The sequence below is a fragment of the Macrotis lagotis genome, chromosome 7 (assembly GCF_037893015.1).
Source record: "Macrotis lagotis isolate mMagLag1 chromosome 7, bilby.v1.9.chrom.fasta, whole genome shotgun sequence".
Lineage (NCBI taxonomy): Eukaryota > Metazoa > Chordata > Mammalia > Peramelemorphia > Peramelidae > Macrotis > Macrotis lagotis.
In genome coordinates, this window is record NC_133664.1 from 121,508,330 (window position 1) to 121,524,924 (window position 16,595).

General features: G+C 46.6%; 1 protein-coding gene across 2 annotated transcripts in view; it reads left to right on the forward strand.

Annotated features, from left to right (window-relative positions):
- KCP (kielin cysteine rich BMP regulator) overlaps positions 1 to 13,535 on the forward strand; it is a 34,761-nt gene extending 21,226 nt beyond the window's left edge. For both annotated transcript variants that reach the window (XM_074193741.1, XM_074193742.1), the window contains 16 exons: positions 1,134 to 1,219; positions 2,088 to 2,178; positions 2,291 to 2,373; positions 2,902 to 2,995; positions 3,663 to 3,836; positions 4,515 to 4,597; positions 4,691 to 4,811; positions 4,938 to 5,017; positions 6,307 to 6,406; positions 8,241 to 8,383; positions 8,928 to 9,100; positions 9,248 to 9,359; positions 9,475 to 9,576; positions 10,176 to 10,340; positions 12,247 to 12,553; positions 13,268 to 13,535. In XM_074193741.1, the coding sequence (XP_074049842.1) occupies positions 1,134 to 1,219; positions 2,088 to 2,178; positions 2,291 to 2,373; positions 2,902 to 2,995; positions 3,663 to 3,836; positions 4,515 to 4,597; positions 4,691 to 4,811; positions 4,938 to 5,017; positions 6,307 to 6,406; positions 8,241 to 8,383; positions 8,928 to 9,100; positions 9,248 to 9,359; positions 9,475 to 9,576; positions 10,176 to 10,340; positions 12,247 to 12,553; positions 13,268 to 13,524 (2,171 nt within the window). In that variant the 3' untranslated portion in view covers positions 13,525 to 13,535. The remainder of the gene's footprint in view (positions 1 to 1,133; positions 1,220 to 2,087; positions 2,179 to 2,290; positions 2,374 to 2,901; positions 2,996 to 3,662; positions 3,837 to 4,514; positions 4,598 to 4,690; positions 4,812 to 4,937; positions 5,018 to 6,306; positions 6,407 to 8,240; positions 8,384 to 8,927; positions 9,101 to 9,247; positions 9,360 to 9,474; positions 9,577 to 10,175; positions 10,341 to 12,246; positions 12,554 to 13,267) is intronic.
- The last annotated feature ends 3,060 nt before the right edge of the window (positions 13,536 to 16,595 follow it).

A 16,595-nucleotide genomic window follows, 5' to 3' on the forward strand; every position in this document is an offset into this window, starting at 1 on the left:
CATTTTTGTTGCCCTTTGGGCATAGTTCCAAATTTCTCTCCAGAAAGGTTGGATGATTTCACAGCTCCACCAACAGTGTAATAGTGTCCCAGATTTCCCACAACCCTTCCAACATTGATCATTATCAGGAGAATTATTCTTAAGGGACTGTTTCATTTTTGTCTATACCCCCAACACTTAATTTGTTGTTGTTGAGTCATTTTTCAGTCATGTCCAAATCTTTGTAGCTCCATTTGAGGTTTTTTGGTAAAGATACTGGTTTACCATCTTTCTCCAAGTCATTTTATAGATAAGAAAACTGAGCCAAATAGGGTAAAATGACTTGTCCAGGTTCCCACAGCTAGTGTCTGAGGTCATATTTGAACTTCTGAATTTGAATTTCTAATTTCCAGCCCAGTGCTGTTAGATCAAATTGAATGACTGAAGAATGGGAATGGGAAGTGTCTTAATCCCATAATATTATTATTTCTCCACCATTCTGTAATTCTATTTACAGTGGGGGCAGCTAGATGGTACAGTAGATAGAGCACTAGCCCTAGAGTCAGGAGGACCTGAATTCAAATTCAGCTTCAGATATTTAATTATCTAGTTGTGACCTTGGGCAAGTCACTTAACCCCATTGCCTTACCAAAAAAAAATTCTATTTACATTGATTTCAGCTTCCTATGGTTTTCCCTTTCCAATGACCTTCATCTCCACTCTGTCTACATGATTCCTTCAAGTCTCAACTCAAGTTCCACCCCAAGTTCCACCCCTTCCAATAAATCTTCTCCCCTTACTTTAACTCACAGAGATCTCTCCCTTCTATTCTAGATTCCCACTTTAGAATTTGTGTTTTTATTTTTATGTGTATTTTTGACTCCTCTAACTAGATGGTAAATTTTCTGCAAGCCAAGACCATACCTTCTTTTTTTTTGTTTTTCCCAATTACATGTAAAGATAGTTTTCAACATTCATTTTTTATAAGATTTTGAATTCTGCATTTTTCTACCTTTCTCTTTCTTCTCTCTCCTCCCCTTGGCAGTAATGCCTTAAATTTCTGTTGAGATGAGTACATAGAGGGACTCCATGAATATTAGCTGATTCATTGTTTTTGGTTCTTCCATCACTATTTCTTTCTCCTGATCCTCTAGGGTGCTTCTATAATGGGATCACGGCTGCCCCAGGAGAAACCTTCCCAGACCCCACCGATCCTACTTGCTCCTACTGTATCTGCCAAGTAAGTACCACTAAGCTTAATGGGCTACTCTTCCCTTGGGACAAGTTGGGTTCCTCACTTTCCTTTCCAGGTAAACTTTTTTGAATAGTGATGGAATCTTATGGCTTGAAGGCCTCAGAGCAAAGAGAGAGGAGGGGTGTTTGCTGAGACACAGCCAAAGCTGGATACCCAGTGAGAAAGAGACAGGATTTACATATGGCCTCACCCATTAGATAATGTGCTCCATGAGGAGAGGGAATGTTGGGGTGGCTAGGTGGTGCAGTGAATCTAGCACCGGCCTTGGAGTCAGGAATACCTGGGCTCAAATCTGGCCTCAGACACTTAATAATAATTACCTAGCTGTGTGGCTTAACCCCATTGCCTTGCAAAATAAAAAAAAACAAAAGGAGAGGGAATGTTTTTTGCCTTTCTTGGAATCCCTTTGTTGTTGGTTGTTTCAGTTGTGTTTGGCTCTTTGTGACACTACTTTGGGGTTTTCTTGGCCAAGATACTGGAGTGGTTTGTCATTTCCTTTTCTAGATCATTTCAGAAGTGAGGAAACAGGTTACGTGACTGGCCCAGGGTCACACAATTAGTAAGTTTCTGAGGCTGGATTTGAACTCAGGAAGATAAATCTTGTTAACACCGAGCTACCTGACAACCTCTCTGAGACTTGGCCTGGTGTTTGGTATATAATAAACACTTAATAAATACTTGTTTATTGTTTGACTGATTAGAACCTAGGTCTGGCAGCTAAGGGAAGAAGAAGAAGATTGAGGGACCAGAAGGTTCCCAGATAAACATTTGATATGGACTTGATTTCTCTCTGAAGGTGGTGAGTGTGGGTGGGCTTGATTTTAAAGTCCTGGGCTCTGTTCTTTCCCCCCAGGCAGGCTCTGTGCAGTGCCTAAAGAAGCCATGCCCACCAGCTCTCTGCTCTCACCCCACTCCAGGGCCCTGTTCCTGCCCCAGCTGCCAAAGTGAGCTCCCCCCTACCCAACTGCAAATATTGCCTTTCCTGAAGGAGACAGAGGTAAGAGGGTAAGGTGGAAGGCTGGGCCAATCTTTAACCTAGCTTATTCTGCCCTGCAGACTGCAGCTTGGAGGGGCATGAGTATCAGAATGGACAAGAGTTTGAAGGTCCAAAGGGCAGCTGTGAGCAGTGTTATTGCCAGGTATCTTGAGCTTTGGTTTGGGGAATGAGAAGCCAAGCTTTTATTAGAAATCCCAATATCAGGGATAAATTTAGTTGAGTGTGGAAGAGGTGGGATGGGGTGAGATAGCTCCCAAAGGGTCTAGTGTAGAGAGGTAATCAGTCTCCAGGAGGAAAAGTTCACCTATGGGTGCAGTCATGGGGGTCGAGACCACCCCCTTCCTTCCCCACCTTCTGTTAGCCCAAGATCCCATTGTCTCCTCTTTTCCCAGACTTTACCTTCCTCTCCAACCTCTGGGGCATAGGAAGATGAGAGGACCTTGAAGGGTAGGAATAGTGGTCTCTGGACCATAGCAAGGAGCAACTGTTCTCCCTCATCATGACTGGTACCTGGGGAAGTCTTGGCTGCCCTACCCCAATCCCAGTTCTCATAAGGAGCTATTCAATGAATTGGATGGATGGTCCCCTGACAGCCCTTATGATACTCTTATTCCTCATTGGGGGAGGGATGGGGAGAAAAAGGGAGGGACTGATCCTTCATCTTCCATAGGCTGGGAATGTATACTGTGAGAGGGTGCCATGCCCTTCACTACCTTGTGTCCTCCAAGTGACAGAGGCTGGGACCTGCTGCCCCCGCTGTAGAGGTACCAATTCTCATGCAATGGATTTTCCCCATTTCCCTGTACCTTAGTTTCTCCTTGCTTCCTGATCCTAAATCCCTTGATTTCCCAATTGGCCAAACTCCCTAAGAATGAGATTGATTTGAAAGTGGGAATGGATAGGGGTGGATGACCGGTTGCTTCCCTCTCCCTAGAGATCTTCAAGCTGAAACTAGATTTACTTTTTCAGGAGGAGGTGGGGTTAGATAATCAATTAAATCCCTTTCAGCTCTTCAGTCAGATGATTCTTTGATCCTCAGATCCCTTCTTTCCTCTCAGACCTCCCTTAGGCTGCACAGTTTTTTCAACTTCAGGACCCTCACTGGGTTAGCTTTGCCTCACAGTAGATTCCCTCACAACTGTCTCCCTAACAAGCAAAATCTCTGTCTTATCTCCCCTTTTTTCCTTGAACCCCATGCCATTCAAGAGATGGAAGGAGCAAGGGCAGTTAGGTGGATAGAGCACCAGCCCTGGAGTCAGGACGACTTGAGTTAAAATGACCTCAGACATTCAATAATTACCTAGCTATGTGGCCTTGGACAAGTCATTTAACCCTATTGCCTTACAAAAGTCAAAAACAAAGAAACAAAAAGAGATGGAAGGTGCCATATGGAGGCATTCAGACTGCCCATCCCCTCACATTTTCCTGCAGGATGCCTTTCTCCAGATGGGGAACACCCTGAGGGCAGCAGCTGGACTCCTCAGAATGCTCCCTGCTCCTCCTGCATGTGTCACCAGGGCATCATTACCTGTGCCCACATCCGCTGTGTCAGCTCCTGTGCCCATCCTCATCAGGGGTCTACAGACTGCTGCCCACTCTGTGATGGTACCAGGGGGTCAGGGCCAGGAGGAAATGGTGTAGCCAGGTTTGGCGAGGGTGGCAGCAGGGAAGAGGCTGGGCTGGCTAGACCCACTGAGGTCTAGGACTCCTAAGGACATCATTTTGACTCTTGTCTGGCCATTGGACCCCAATGACTATGGAGGAGAATGGGAGGCTGATGACTTTGCCAGGCTCTGTCTTATTTAAACCCAGTTGTCTCAAAATTCAAGATATCAACCACTTTGGTCCTCTTTAAGAATGGAGGTCAAGGGGCAGCTAGGTGGATGTAGATAGAACATCAGCCTTGGAGAAACGGAGGACATGAGTTCAAATTTGACCTCAGACACTTAATAATTCCCTAGCTATGTGATCTTGGGCAAGTCATTTAACTCTGTTGCCTTGCAAAAACCGAAAGAAAGAAAGAAAGAAAGAAAGAAAGAAAGAAAGAAAGAAAGAAAGAAAGAAAGAAAGAAAGAAAAGAATGGAAGTCAAATGAATAACAGTCTAGGATTCTTGCCTTTGTTGTAACTCAGGGGCTTCACCCAATTTTTACCTTATAGTAGCTTGCCTTAGATTCTGTGCCTCTCAGCTTCTCAGCTGCGTTGGGGGATGAATGGAGGAAGGGGAAGGGACCCTTCTCAGGCAGTGCTCTGGGAGAAGCTGTTGATCTTTCCTTCATCCCAGATTGCATACATGAAGGCCAGACATATAAGCCCGGGGAGAGTTTCCAGCCAGGCAGTGACCCCTGCGAGATCTGCACCTGTGAGGTAGGGAAGCACCTGGGTAGACAATGTGGGGGGAAATATATGGAATTACTGACATGTGTGGAAATGTCCCAACACAACCCCATTTCCTTGCAGGTGTCACCAGAAGGCACCCCACGCCTATGGTGTTACCGGAAACACTGCCCCAGCTTGGTGGGCTGCCCTCCCAGTCAGCTCCTGCCCCCAGATCCCCAAAACTGCTGTCCAACGTGTGCCCGTGAGTCTCCCAAGTTGGGATGGATGAGAAAGGGAATGTGGGTCATTTCATGTCGTCTCTCCGTTCAGGGTTGGGGGTGCAGGACTTAGACCCCCTGCCCTAACCTCTCTGTGACTGTCTCCACAGAAGCCCTGAGCAACTGTACTGTCGGCCTGCAGGGGAGGGAGCTGACCCCACCAGACCCGTGCTATACCTGTCAGTGTCAGGTGAGGCCAAGCTCTGACCATCTCAGAGCTTGAGAGTGAAAGGGGCTCTTTTCTGGCCCAGGAGTTCAAAGGGCCCAGCTCCCCTCCTCCTGTATTTCCTGTCTTCTGGAGACTGAAGCAGCACTGCATTTGGAATCCAATCATCTGGATTCAAATCCAGTCTTGGCTATTTACTACTTGTGTAACCTTGAGCAAACCGTGTGACCACTTAGGGCCATGGGATCTTCATCTTTTGGGAGGTGGGCATTCGACTGGATGGCTTCCAGCTATGATCCTGTGGCACCAGAATTTTTTGGGAGGACTCTAGTTGTTTCCCTACTCATATAGATGTTGCTAAGTTCAAATTTCCTCCTGTCCTTGGAGGCTGCCACCATCTTGGTACAGGCGTCACAACCTCGCCGGCTGGTGGGTCTGCCTGCCTCAAGGCTCTTTGCACTCTAGTCCATCCTTCATTTAACCACCAAAGTAATTTTTGTAAAGTATAGAGATGAACATATGAATTCCAGTGGTTCCTCATTACTTCCAGAATCAAACACAAAATCCTCTATCTGGCATTTAAAGCCCTTCAGAACCTGCTTATCCTTAACTTTCTAGTCTTCTTACACCCTGATTCTATCCATGTACTCATTTCATCTAGTGTCACTGACCTCCTAACCAGCTAGGGGGCAGTTTAGCCTGGAGTCAGGAAGATCTAAGTTCAAATCCTACCTCAGATACTTAATAACTGTGTGACCCTGGGTACATCACTTAACATCTATCTGCCTCAGTTTCCATATCTCTGAGATGGGAATAATGATAGTACCTACCTCCCAGGGTTAATCTGAGGATCAAACAAGATAATTATAAAATACTTGACTCAGTCATAATATGCTCTATATAAATGTTACTATTATTATTATTATTCCATGAGCAAGACATCCCATTTCTCTTTTCTTTGGCTATCTCCTCAAATTTGGGAAGCTCTCTCGGCAACAGTCTCTGACTTCTCTGCCTTCCTTTAAGTCAGTCCCAGCTAAAATCCCATCTTCTACAGGAAACCTTTCTAGTGCTTTCCTTCTGTTCTTTATTTACTATTTATCCTGAATATAGTTTGTTTGTTGTTGTCTCCTCTCTTACACTGTGAGCTTCTTGAGGTCAGGGACTCTTTTGCCTCTTTTTGTATCCCCAACTCTGCACATAGTAAGAGCTTGACCAAAGTGGACTGACAAGTCTCTTCTAAACTGGCTCCTTTCCCCACTTCCCCTTGTCCCCAATCCCAACTTCTGCTCCCTGTTGCCCACTTCATCCAGGACCTGACTTGGCTCTGCATTCACCGATTCTGCCCCCAGCTGGGCTGCCCACCTGCAGAGCACTACATCGACTCAGGGACCTGCTGCCCTACTTGCCGTGGTGAGTAACTGACTCCCATCTGACCCAGGGCAGAATAGGTGGATGGACTGCAACACACATGGGCAGGAATAGGGGTTAAGGCTCCTTCTTTAGGACAGAGCAGGAAATCTCGCTCTCTGACATTTGGGCAGTTTCTGGAGCATGGCCTGAGGTTGACTACCTTGATGTGTGTCTGTGGAAGCTGAAAGCTCCTCCAAGGTCTAATGAGATTTTGCTATCCCTCCTTGCAGGAGACCCACCCTTGTTTGGAAGAACTATATACAGTAGAAAGAGCATTAGATTTAAAAATCAGAGGCCCTTGGTTGGAGTCTGGTTCAGTCATGTAGTCAGTCAGACAAATAACATTTATTGATGATGATGATGATGATGATGTTTGGCCTTTCTTCTTAAAGGACATCAGGAAGGTGATGCCATGACAAGCATGTGAATTGTAGTTGAATGGGGGAGGGAGGGTTGTGCTAAAGCCTCACTTTCTCCTCCAGAGCCATCTGGGTCCAGTGGCCAGATGGTTGACTAGAGATGGCCCTGGATGAGGGGCAACCAGAGTTAAGTGACTTGCCCAGAGTCAACAGCTAGGAAGAGTCAAGTGTCTGAGACTGGATTTGAACTTGGGCCCTCTTGACTCCAGGACAGGTGCTCTATCCACTTGCACCACCATATAGCTGCTTTATTAAGAGCCTACTATACATATGAAGCACTGTAAAACCTTTACACTCTTGGACAAATCCCATAGCTGCTTCTGGGTCTCAAGAACTTTATCTGTCAAATAAGAGGTTTGATCTTAGTCCCTTCTAGCTCTAAAATAATGATTTTTATGACTCTAGATCTCAAGGACCAAACCTTCAAACTGGTCTCAGCCTGGATGATCAGAATCTCTGGGCTAATGATAATAATGAGTATTTTTTATAGTAATTTTAGGCTTCAAAATTGTTTTCCTTGCAAAAAACAAATGTTGTTATTAGCAACTATAAGTTAGGTAGATATAGAATGTATTACTATCCCCATTTTACAGAAGAGGCTCAGAGGTAAAGTGATTTTCCCAGATTCATAAAAATAGAAAGTGGGAGAGCTAGAGCTTGAATTCAGATCTTTTTGACAGCAAGTCCAGTAACCTTCCCACCATGCCATGCTAGCCCTGAGGAGAAGACCATGGAAACATAGATTAAAATTTAATTGGAGGTTAAACAACCTAATCTTTTTAGAGATATTATTTTATTTTTTAAATTACATGCAAAGATTGTTTTCAATATCCAGTTTTTGTAAGCTTTTGAGTTCCACAGTTTTCTACTTTCCTTCTCTCTCCTCCCTCAACAGCATCAAGTAATCTGATATAGGTTATACATGAACAATCATATCTAACATATTAGTTGTGTTAAACAACCTAAACACAAAGAATGAGTGGATTGGGGCAGCTAAAGTGGCAGAGCACCAGCCTTGGAGTCAGGAGGACCTGAATTCAAATTTGACCTCAGACACTTAATACTTAACTGCTGTGTGACCTTGGGCAAGTCACTTAACCCCATTGCTTTGCAAAAATAAAAAAAAGAATGAGTGCATGAAAGAACAAATCATAGAAACAATAATTTCATGAACACAAATGACAATAATAAGACATGTCAAAATCTAAGGGATAAAGTAAAAGCAGAGGACAGTTTCTTTATGTTTGTTTGTTTTTGCAAAGGCAGTGGGGTTAAGGGACTTGCCCATTTGAGGTCATATTTGAACTCAGCTTCTCCTGACTTCAGGACCGGTGCTCTATCCTCTGCGCCACCTAGCTGCCCCAGGACAGGTTCTATCTCTTAATTGTTTTCCTCTTTCCTCTGTGTCTCCCCAGCCCCCAGTCCTTCCTGCTCCTATAAGGGCCACATGGTGCCCTCAGGTGAGCACTGGGTGGTGGATGAATGTACCAGCTGCTCCTGTGAGGCAGGCACTGTGCGATGCCAGAGCCAACACTGTTCTCTGGTTACCTGTGACCCCGTGAGTGCCCAGGAATGTCCTTGCCCAGATAAGCACAACCCTCCAGGGAGGCTTTCTTTGGGAAGGGCCCTAGACTGCGGGTTTTGCCATGGGCTATATACCGTCCTGGGACTCTGGCTAAGTGGAGAGGGAGGGCAGCTGTCCCAGGTACCTGGCCTTTGAAGATGCCTAGGACATCAGAGGGGATAACTTCCAGGAATCCGCACGGACTTCCAAGACCACCCCTCCCTAGACTGACACCAGCCTGGGCGTCAGAAGTCTTTTGGGAGACTCTGGAACAACCCATAGTTGACAAGCCCCGTCCTGAAGAAGGGGTCTGGACCCAGCGCTCAGAAGGCAGCAGCTATGTGCTGGGGTGGGAGTCGGGACCATTGTCCTCTATGACATTTTATAAATTGCTTTGGATTAAAACCAAGAGGTGGGGTTCTAGTCCCGGCTCCCTTGACCAGCCTCAGGGAGGGCGGGGGACTAGACTCCGTCTGTGGCCCCTTCCAGCTCTCAAGGGCGCGGGTTCTATATCTCCACTCTCTGTGGGTTGAGCCAGGAGGAAGCCCCCGTCCTGGATCCCGGGAGCTGCTGCCCCCGATGCCTCCCTCGCCCAGCTTCCTGCCTGGCTTTCGGGGACCCTCACTATCGCACCTTCGACGGCCGCCTGCTGCACTTTCAGGGCGCCTGCAGCTACGTACTGACCAAAGACTGCCACCGGGGAGACTTCAGGTGGACCTCACGGGGGAGACTTTGGGGGTCCCGGGGGGGACCTGGGGGAGGCCACACTCGGGGGGTCCCGGGGAAGACTGTGGCCCCCCTCGCGCCCCGAGTTCCCTCCTCCCTTCCCTGGTCATCTCAAAGCCCCCCTACCCACAGCATCCATGTGACCAACGATGACCGGGGCCGGAGGGGCGTAGCCTGGACCAAGGAGGTGGCGGTGCTGCTCGGGGACACGGTGGTTCGGCTGCTGCCGGACCGAGCGGTCACGGTGAGCGGCGGGGCCAGGGGAGGGGGCTGCGGGGACCCGGTGGGACGGAGCGGAGGAGGGAGGCCACCTCGCCCAGGGCCCGGGATGGCCGTGACGCTCCCCCCGCTCCCCCCAGGTGGACGGCCGCCCCGTGTCCCTGCCCTTCCTGAAGGAGCCCCTCCTCTACGTGGAGCTGAGAGGCGGCACCGTGCTGCTTCATGCCCATCTGGGCCTTAAGGTTGGGAGGAGGAAGCCGGGACTAAGTCCAGCAGGGACCCAGGCTGGAGGGGTGGTGCTGCTTGGGGGCGTGGGGAGAAGGTGGGTGTTTTTATCCCTTTCACCACCACCCACCAACATCCATCCCTAAATCCCGTAACCAGGGCACCCGCCTCTTTGTGTCTCAGTTTCCCCATCTATAAAATGAAGGGGGTTGAGACTAAATGGCTTCTGAGATTTCTTCCAGCTCTGCATCTGTAAGGAAAACTTTTTTCCCACGCCCCATGTAACAGGTGAAAACATGTTTACATTTCCAGAAATATTTTAAAAATGAATTTCTAGAGATATGTTTGCATTTGCCAGCTAGGACCAGATTCAGGGACTATTTGAACTGATGACATCACCTTCATGAGCTAACACTTGAAGCTTAAGCTGAACCGAGCCCTGGTGAATCCGCTGCCCTTCATCCTAATAGTAATAAGACTGATGTGGTTCCCAAGGAAGCCTTGGCCTGCTCCCTCTCCAGGTCCTCGGGCTCCCTCTCCCCGCTGTCCACAGTCCGCTGAGGCTGGGGCACCCCTTCTCCTCACTGCTCTCTGCAGACAGGCCTCTCCCCCGCAGGTGCTGTGGAACGGGCAGTCCCAGGTGGAGGTCACCTTGCCAGGCTCCTACCGAGGCCGCACCTGTGGGCTTTGTGGAAACTTCAACGGCTTCCCCCAGGATGAGCTGCAGGGCCCCTCGGGGCTGCTCCTGCCCTCTGAGGCTGCTTTTGGCAATAGCTGGCAGGTGAGGCCCTGGCTGCTGGGGAGGGAGCCCAGAAGGCAAGCCTCCTTCAGAGGGGTCACATTCTCATGGGAAGAGCTTTAGGGAGAGGAAGAAGCCACCATCCAAAGACCAGCAATGTTAGGTCTGTGCTGGCATAGTGAAAGGACTCATCCTTCCTGCTGATTTTTTCCTGGGATTGGTCTTTATAAAGTTATTTGGGAAGCATCTGTAGGGTCTAAACTCAAATGTTTCAATAACTATTGGGGGCAACTAGAGTGGAACTGACCTGTAACTTTATCAGTTTGGACAGCTCCTGATGAGAAATGTCCTGTTTCAGTGGATTGATTGATTGACCGATCAATTGATTCTCAGCAACTAATCTTAGATAGCTGGGGACATTAAAAGATTAAGGTCATAAAAACAGTCTAGGTCAAAGACAAGTCTTGAACACAGTCTTCCTGATTCAGAGGCTTTCTCTTTATGCATTACATCATGCTAATGAAAAATAACTTTAAAAATATGTATGTATAAGAAAAAATTATATGTATGTGATGGCATTGAAGTGAAGCCCAGATCACTGCTCTATGCAAATTTGAGCTGAAGAGATCTAAGGGGGACTTCACTGTGGAGATGGGACTTGAAATGAACCTTGAGGGCCTAGAAAGAGGGTTTTAATTGATAGAAAGGGAAAAACATTCTAGGGGGAAGCTTTAGTGGCCAGAGAGGGAAAGATAAGGGAAATAAGCCAGTAGTCTAATTTAATGTAAAGAATGTAAAAGATGGTAATAGGAAATAAAACTGGAAAGGCAGGTTGGAGCAAGACTGCAGCACCTCAAATGACAGACTGGAGAGTTTGTATCTTTATTAGAGAGCTTTGGAAGGTTTCTGAACAGACGAATGACAAAGCTAATTCAGTTTTGTGCATCAATCTAGTTGGGATAATAGAGTCTGGAGGCAAGGAGATCCTTGAAAAGGCTATCAGGTGATGGCTAGTGTGTGTGGAGAGGAGGTTTAAAAGACTATACACACACCAGTGTGTACAGAGAGGAAAGTGCAGATATGAGAGGTCTTAGGAAAGTAGGATTGACAAAATGTATTGGGGTGAGTGGGGTGGGTAGAGGTTGAATGAGGCAGAGGGAGAAGTTCAAGATGACTGAGGCTTCAAGCCTAGATACTGAAAGATGTTGCCTTAACAGAAATAAGTTGGGAGGAGAAGGCCCATTTAAGGGAGAAGATGGTAAGTTTGGTTTTGAGAATGCTGCACTGGAGCAGTCAGTAGGATATCCATGTGGAGATGCTGAACAGGTAGGTGAAGATGTGAGACAGGTAGCTATATAGAATCCATAGTAAGGTTATCTTTTTTTTTTTAATTTTCTAAGGCAATGGGGTTAAGTGGCTTGCCCAAGGAAGGCCACACAGCTAGGTAATTATTAAGTGTCTGAGGTCGGATTTGAACTCAGGTACTCCTGACTCCAAGGCCAGCGCTCTATCCACTACACCACCTAGCCTCCCCCATAGTAAGGTTATGAGTGAATGGATGAGATCACTAGGGGGTAAACTGGAGAGAGAAAATAGGGCTGAGCAAATAGCACCAAAGGACACTCACAACTGGTAAGTCAGGATACAATAACCCGAAGAAGTCACTTAACCTGAGACTCAGTTTCCCTACATGTAAAATGGGGAGGATTATACATTTTTACCCATCATGAAGCAATACTTGGAAGACAAAGTACAAAAGACTTTGAAATACAAGTGTAGTGTATAAATTGCCTAGATATAATTATGACCTTTTTGATATTCAGCTCAATAAACATTTATTAAGAATTTACTATGAGCCACTAAACAATTCCTACACTCAAGGAACTTCTCTTTCTCTGGGTACAGTTGTCTTCTGTGGTCACATCACCTCAGTATTTCCTTCTTCTAGATCCCAGAAGGGCCTGGGCTTAGCCGCCCATGTGCCCCAGGCCGAGAAGTGGATCCATGCCGGGAGGCAGGGTACCGAGCCCGGCGTGAGGCCAATGCCCGCTGTGCCATGCTAAAGTCATCAGGATTCCAGCACTGCCACAAAGTGGTGCCGCCTGAGCCCTTCTTTGCTGCTTGTGTTTATGATCTGTGTGCCTGTGGAACTGGTACTTCTGCCGATGCCTGCCTTTGTGATGTCCTGGAGGCTTATGCCACCCGCTGCCGCCAGGCAGGCATCACTCCCATTTGGAGGGGTCCGACGCTCTGTGGTAAGATTGAATGAATAAAATAAGGAGGGTGTTTAACTTGGAGAAAACAAAGTGGTGGTTTTGGGGGGAGGGAGAGTAGGGAGAGAAGGCCTGCCTTCAATTCTTTGGAGGGCTATCCTATGAAAAAAAGTATCAGGCTTATTCTTCTTGTCCCTAGAAGGCAGAGCTAATGGGTATTAGCTGCAGAAGTCAATTTAGGTTCTGTGTAAGAAAAAACTTTCCAATAAATAGAGTTCTCCGAAATTGGAATGGGTTGCCTCTGGTAGTGTCCCATCAGTTAGTCTTCAGTCTTCAGTAAAAAAGTTGATTAAAAAAAAAAGGCTGGTAAAACTAGATCTGTTATAGAGGGACCTCCTGAACAGGAGCTGATCATTGCTATCAAATTCCAGTAGAAACAGAGCCACTCAACTAACCGTACATAAGGTTCCCTGCAACTGCATATTGACTTAGAAAAGTACTTGCTAATATCTACATTTTATTGTATTTTCATTTATTTCATTTATTTATATTGTTATTTCTCAATTTCATTTTAATCTGATTGACACTTGGAAGTGTTGATTCCTCTGGATTGGTCTTTGGGATCCTTCTTCCCACTGAGTTTCTAGAATTCTAGAATGTGCTCAGAGGAGGCAGCTGCTTCAAGTGGGCTGGATGGAAGACAGGGAAGGGACAGGGAAGGATGCCTGGCCCTGAGAATGTCTGCTTTCCCTACAGCGATGGGCTGCCCCCTGGATCGAGGCTTCATCTTTGATGAATGTGGCCCTCCCTGCCCTCGGACCTGCTACAACCGACATGTGCCTCTGGGTGAATTAGACACCCACTGTATACGGCCTTGTGTACCTGGCTGCCGGTGCCCAGCAGGGCTAGTGGAGCATGAAGCTCACTGCATCTCTCCTGAGTCCTGCCCCCATGTCCTGCTTACCATGGACCCGAAGCCCACCCCTGGTGGACACCTCCAGAGTAAAACCTAAGTATTGTCTGGTAGTGGGCCTGGCACTCCCCCTCCCCAATTTATTAGGGATTTGGGGGCTCTGCTCCCACCTCCAGCTACTCCCCCCACCCTGGAAACCAGCCTCTCATGTTCAGATAGTCTATCACCTTCCATGCCAGCTCCAACCAGGTTTAACCATCCATATCCCTCTCTAAAGTAACCCAGGGAGTGAGGTCACTCACATACATGAATTATTGAAGGACTTGAACTAACCCAGGAGCTGGGGGATGATATGCCCTCCCTGGGAGGGGGTACAAGGAATATGTGATCAGTGCTGGGTGAGCCCAAAGTGAGGCTCCCCACTGTAACCCATGTTTGAAACATTAAATGCTTCCTGGGCCCATCTTGGTGGCTGCCATTCATCTCTCTTCTTGAAGGCTTCCAGGGTTGCACTGTGATTGGAAGTGTGGAGAGGTAGAGGCCACCCCTATTCCCAGGCTACACAAAGTAGACCTGTTTTCCTGAAGGAAGGCATTCAAGGTCTTAGAAATACTGAAAGCCCAAGAAGGATGTTTCCTGGGAACAGTCTCAGCTCTTCCCTCATTCCTCAACTCTTTTCCTATAATGAAGAATATTATGGTCTACTGTACCCACCCCCCCGGTATTGGTGGAGATAGTGAAACTGAAATAGAAGGGCCTAGAAGACGACTTTAGCATCTTGATCCTAAGACCTCTGTTGCACAGGAAAGGTAAAATGTGTAACAAATATAAGAATTCAGCACTGAACCTTTGGCCTCACTGATCCAAGAGGCAATGTGAACAGTGGATAGAGTGTTAGCATTATAGTCAAGTGGATAGAATGTTGGAATTATAGTCAAGAAAACCTGGGTTCAGATCCTATCTCTGAAAGGAACTACAGGACTAGTAGTTCCAAATCATAAAAGTAGCTTCGGCTAGGTATCCTTTAACATTCCTGCCAATTAGAAATGCCTTTTTGACTAGAAGTTGGCATTCCCAGTCACAGCCATTGAACTGTGAAAACTGAAAGGCAGTCACTGCTATTCTAATTCAGCTCAATTGTACAACTTAATAATTTGTAGCCCTAACAAAGGGCTACTACATCACCTTCTCTTCTCCTACCTGTATCAATAATATTTTGTCCTTTATTCTTGAAGAAGACCACGACATCAGGGAGGTGCTGCCATGACAAGCACATGAATTGGATTTGAGTGAGTGGGGCTGGGCTAAGTCACCAGCCTCACTTTCTCTTCCAAAGCCATCTGGGTTCAGTGGCCAGATAGGAAGCTAGGTGTTGCTGTGGATAGAGTCAAGAGGACAGGAATTTGAATCCAATCTCAGACACGTGACTCATACTAGCTGTGTGACCCTGGGCAAGTCACTTTGACTGCCTTTCATCCAAGGCCATTTCCAGTTGTCCTGATTCGTATCTGGTCACTGGACCCAGATGGTTCTGGAGGAGAAAGTGAAGCTGGTAACTTAGCCCAGCACCCCCTCACTCAAATCTTGCCTATATCTCTATGGAGGGGAATAGCTAAGCTGAGCTTTGGCCCTCTCTAAGCTAGATCTCATCTTATGACTGTAGAATTGAGTCTACAGGAGGGCTCGGTGGAAACTTTCCATGAATGAGTAGTACAGTTTGGGGGAGTCTGCTGACTTTGGTATCATTATTGTATCACTGATGGGTATGCCCCCAGGAGAATGTCATTGTGGGGGGGTCATATGTAGGCTGCCTGAGGTGGATAGGCACACAATCACACATTAAAAGGCCAAATGGCAATGATTTTGTACCACCAGACTGGTGTTAGCTACATCCTTCACAATGTCTTCTGGGTCCCTCTCTATTCTCTCTGCCCATAGATCCGTAGCAGGACCTTTTCCTTTCACCCTAGGGCCTCCTTTTAGAGATAGACCAAGGGACCCCACCTTCAGCCTTCATGTAGTATTTATGAAACTTCCTTGACTCCTAATTACAAGCAGAGGACTCTTTTGGTTTCCTAGTCCTGGCCACCTCTGACTTCTAATTTCCTTCCCTTTTATTCTGCTCCCAGCATCTCCAGGTGGGTTTTCCTAGCACTCAGTTCCCTCTTTAATTCTCTCTACCTCTTAGACCACAAAAATATTTTTCTAAGATTTATTAGGGAAAAAGGAATACAAATTTTGGAAATCTACCCCAAAATAAGGTAAGTAGAATCTATATAAAGATGAATCTGCCTAGTCTCAGAATAGGGTGTCCCCTACTTCCTGAGTTATTCTATACTTAAGTTTCTTCCAGACCTGACCTGGTCATTCCTGACTGACCCTGGGCCAGCCAGGAATGGGGTCTCTACCCTTGATATTTATAGGACATCTCAGCAGAATATAAGATTCATCCATGGGGATTCTCTGGCCCAATCTCAGGTTCACTCATAATAAATCAGGAAGCCTTTTGATGGTGTGTCTGACTTGTGGCAGTTTACCCACAAGGTTCTGTCATATAATGGCTATCCTGTTCTGTAATTATTTTGCAATACAGATAATTAGCTTTGCTTTCCCCCCATCGAAAGAAAGACAAGGATTACAAACAGATAATGAAAACATTTCTGCCACTTCCAAATCAGAACAATTCCACTCCAGGAACAAGTCATCTGACAGTTCCCAACAATCATTTTTGGACAATGATATATCTCCCATACTCACTCCTTCACCCAGAGGCAGCATGTATTCATTCCTTGCCCTGATTGGAAAGTTTTTGCTTGGCTACTGATGAGAGATGAGTAAGCCAGAGAAGCTTGGTCTAGCCTGAGCTACCTTTTATTTTGAGGCTTTATTTTATAGTTGTTTGGAGGTGAATTTGGGAGAGTAAAGGTAAGTTCCTGCTATACTCTTCAGTCTTTCCTGACCTACTTTTGTAGAGAAAGCACAACCAATATCTACAATTCCTACAACATCAGGGGAAGGTGAGAGTACAGAGAATAGTCATACAAAGAACCCCACCATCCTGCATTCCTGCTCCTGGATGACCCAAGGGCTTTCCTCTCTTCCCCTTCCATTATTCTCAATTGTTTCTAGTCTGTGACATAGCAGATTTGAGGAGGGGTAGAAGAAGGGGAG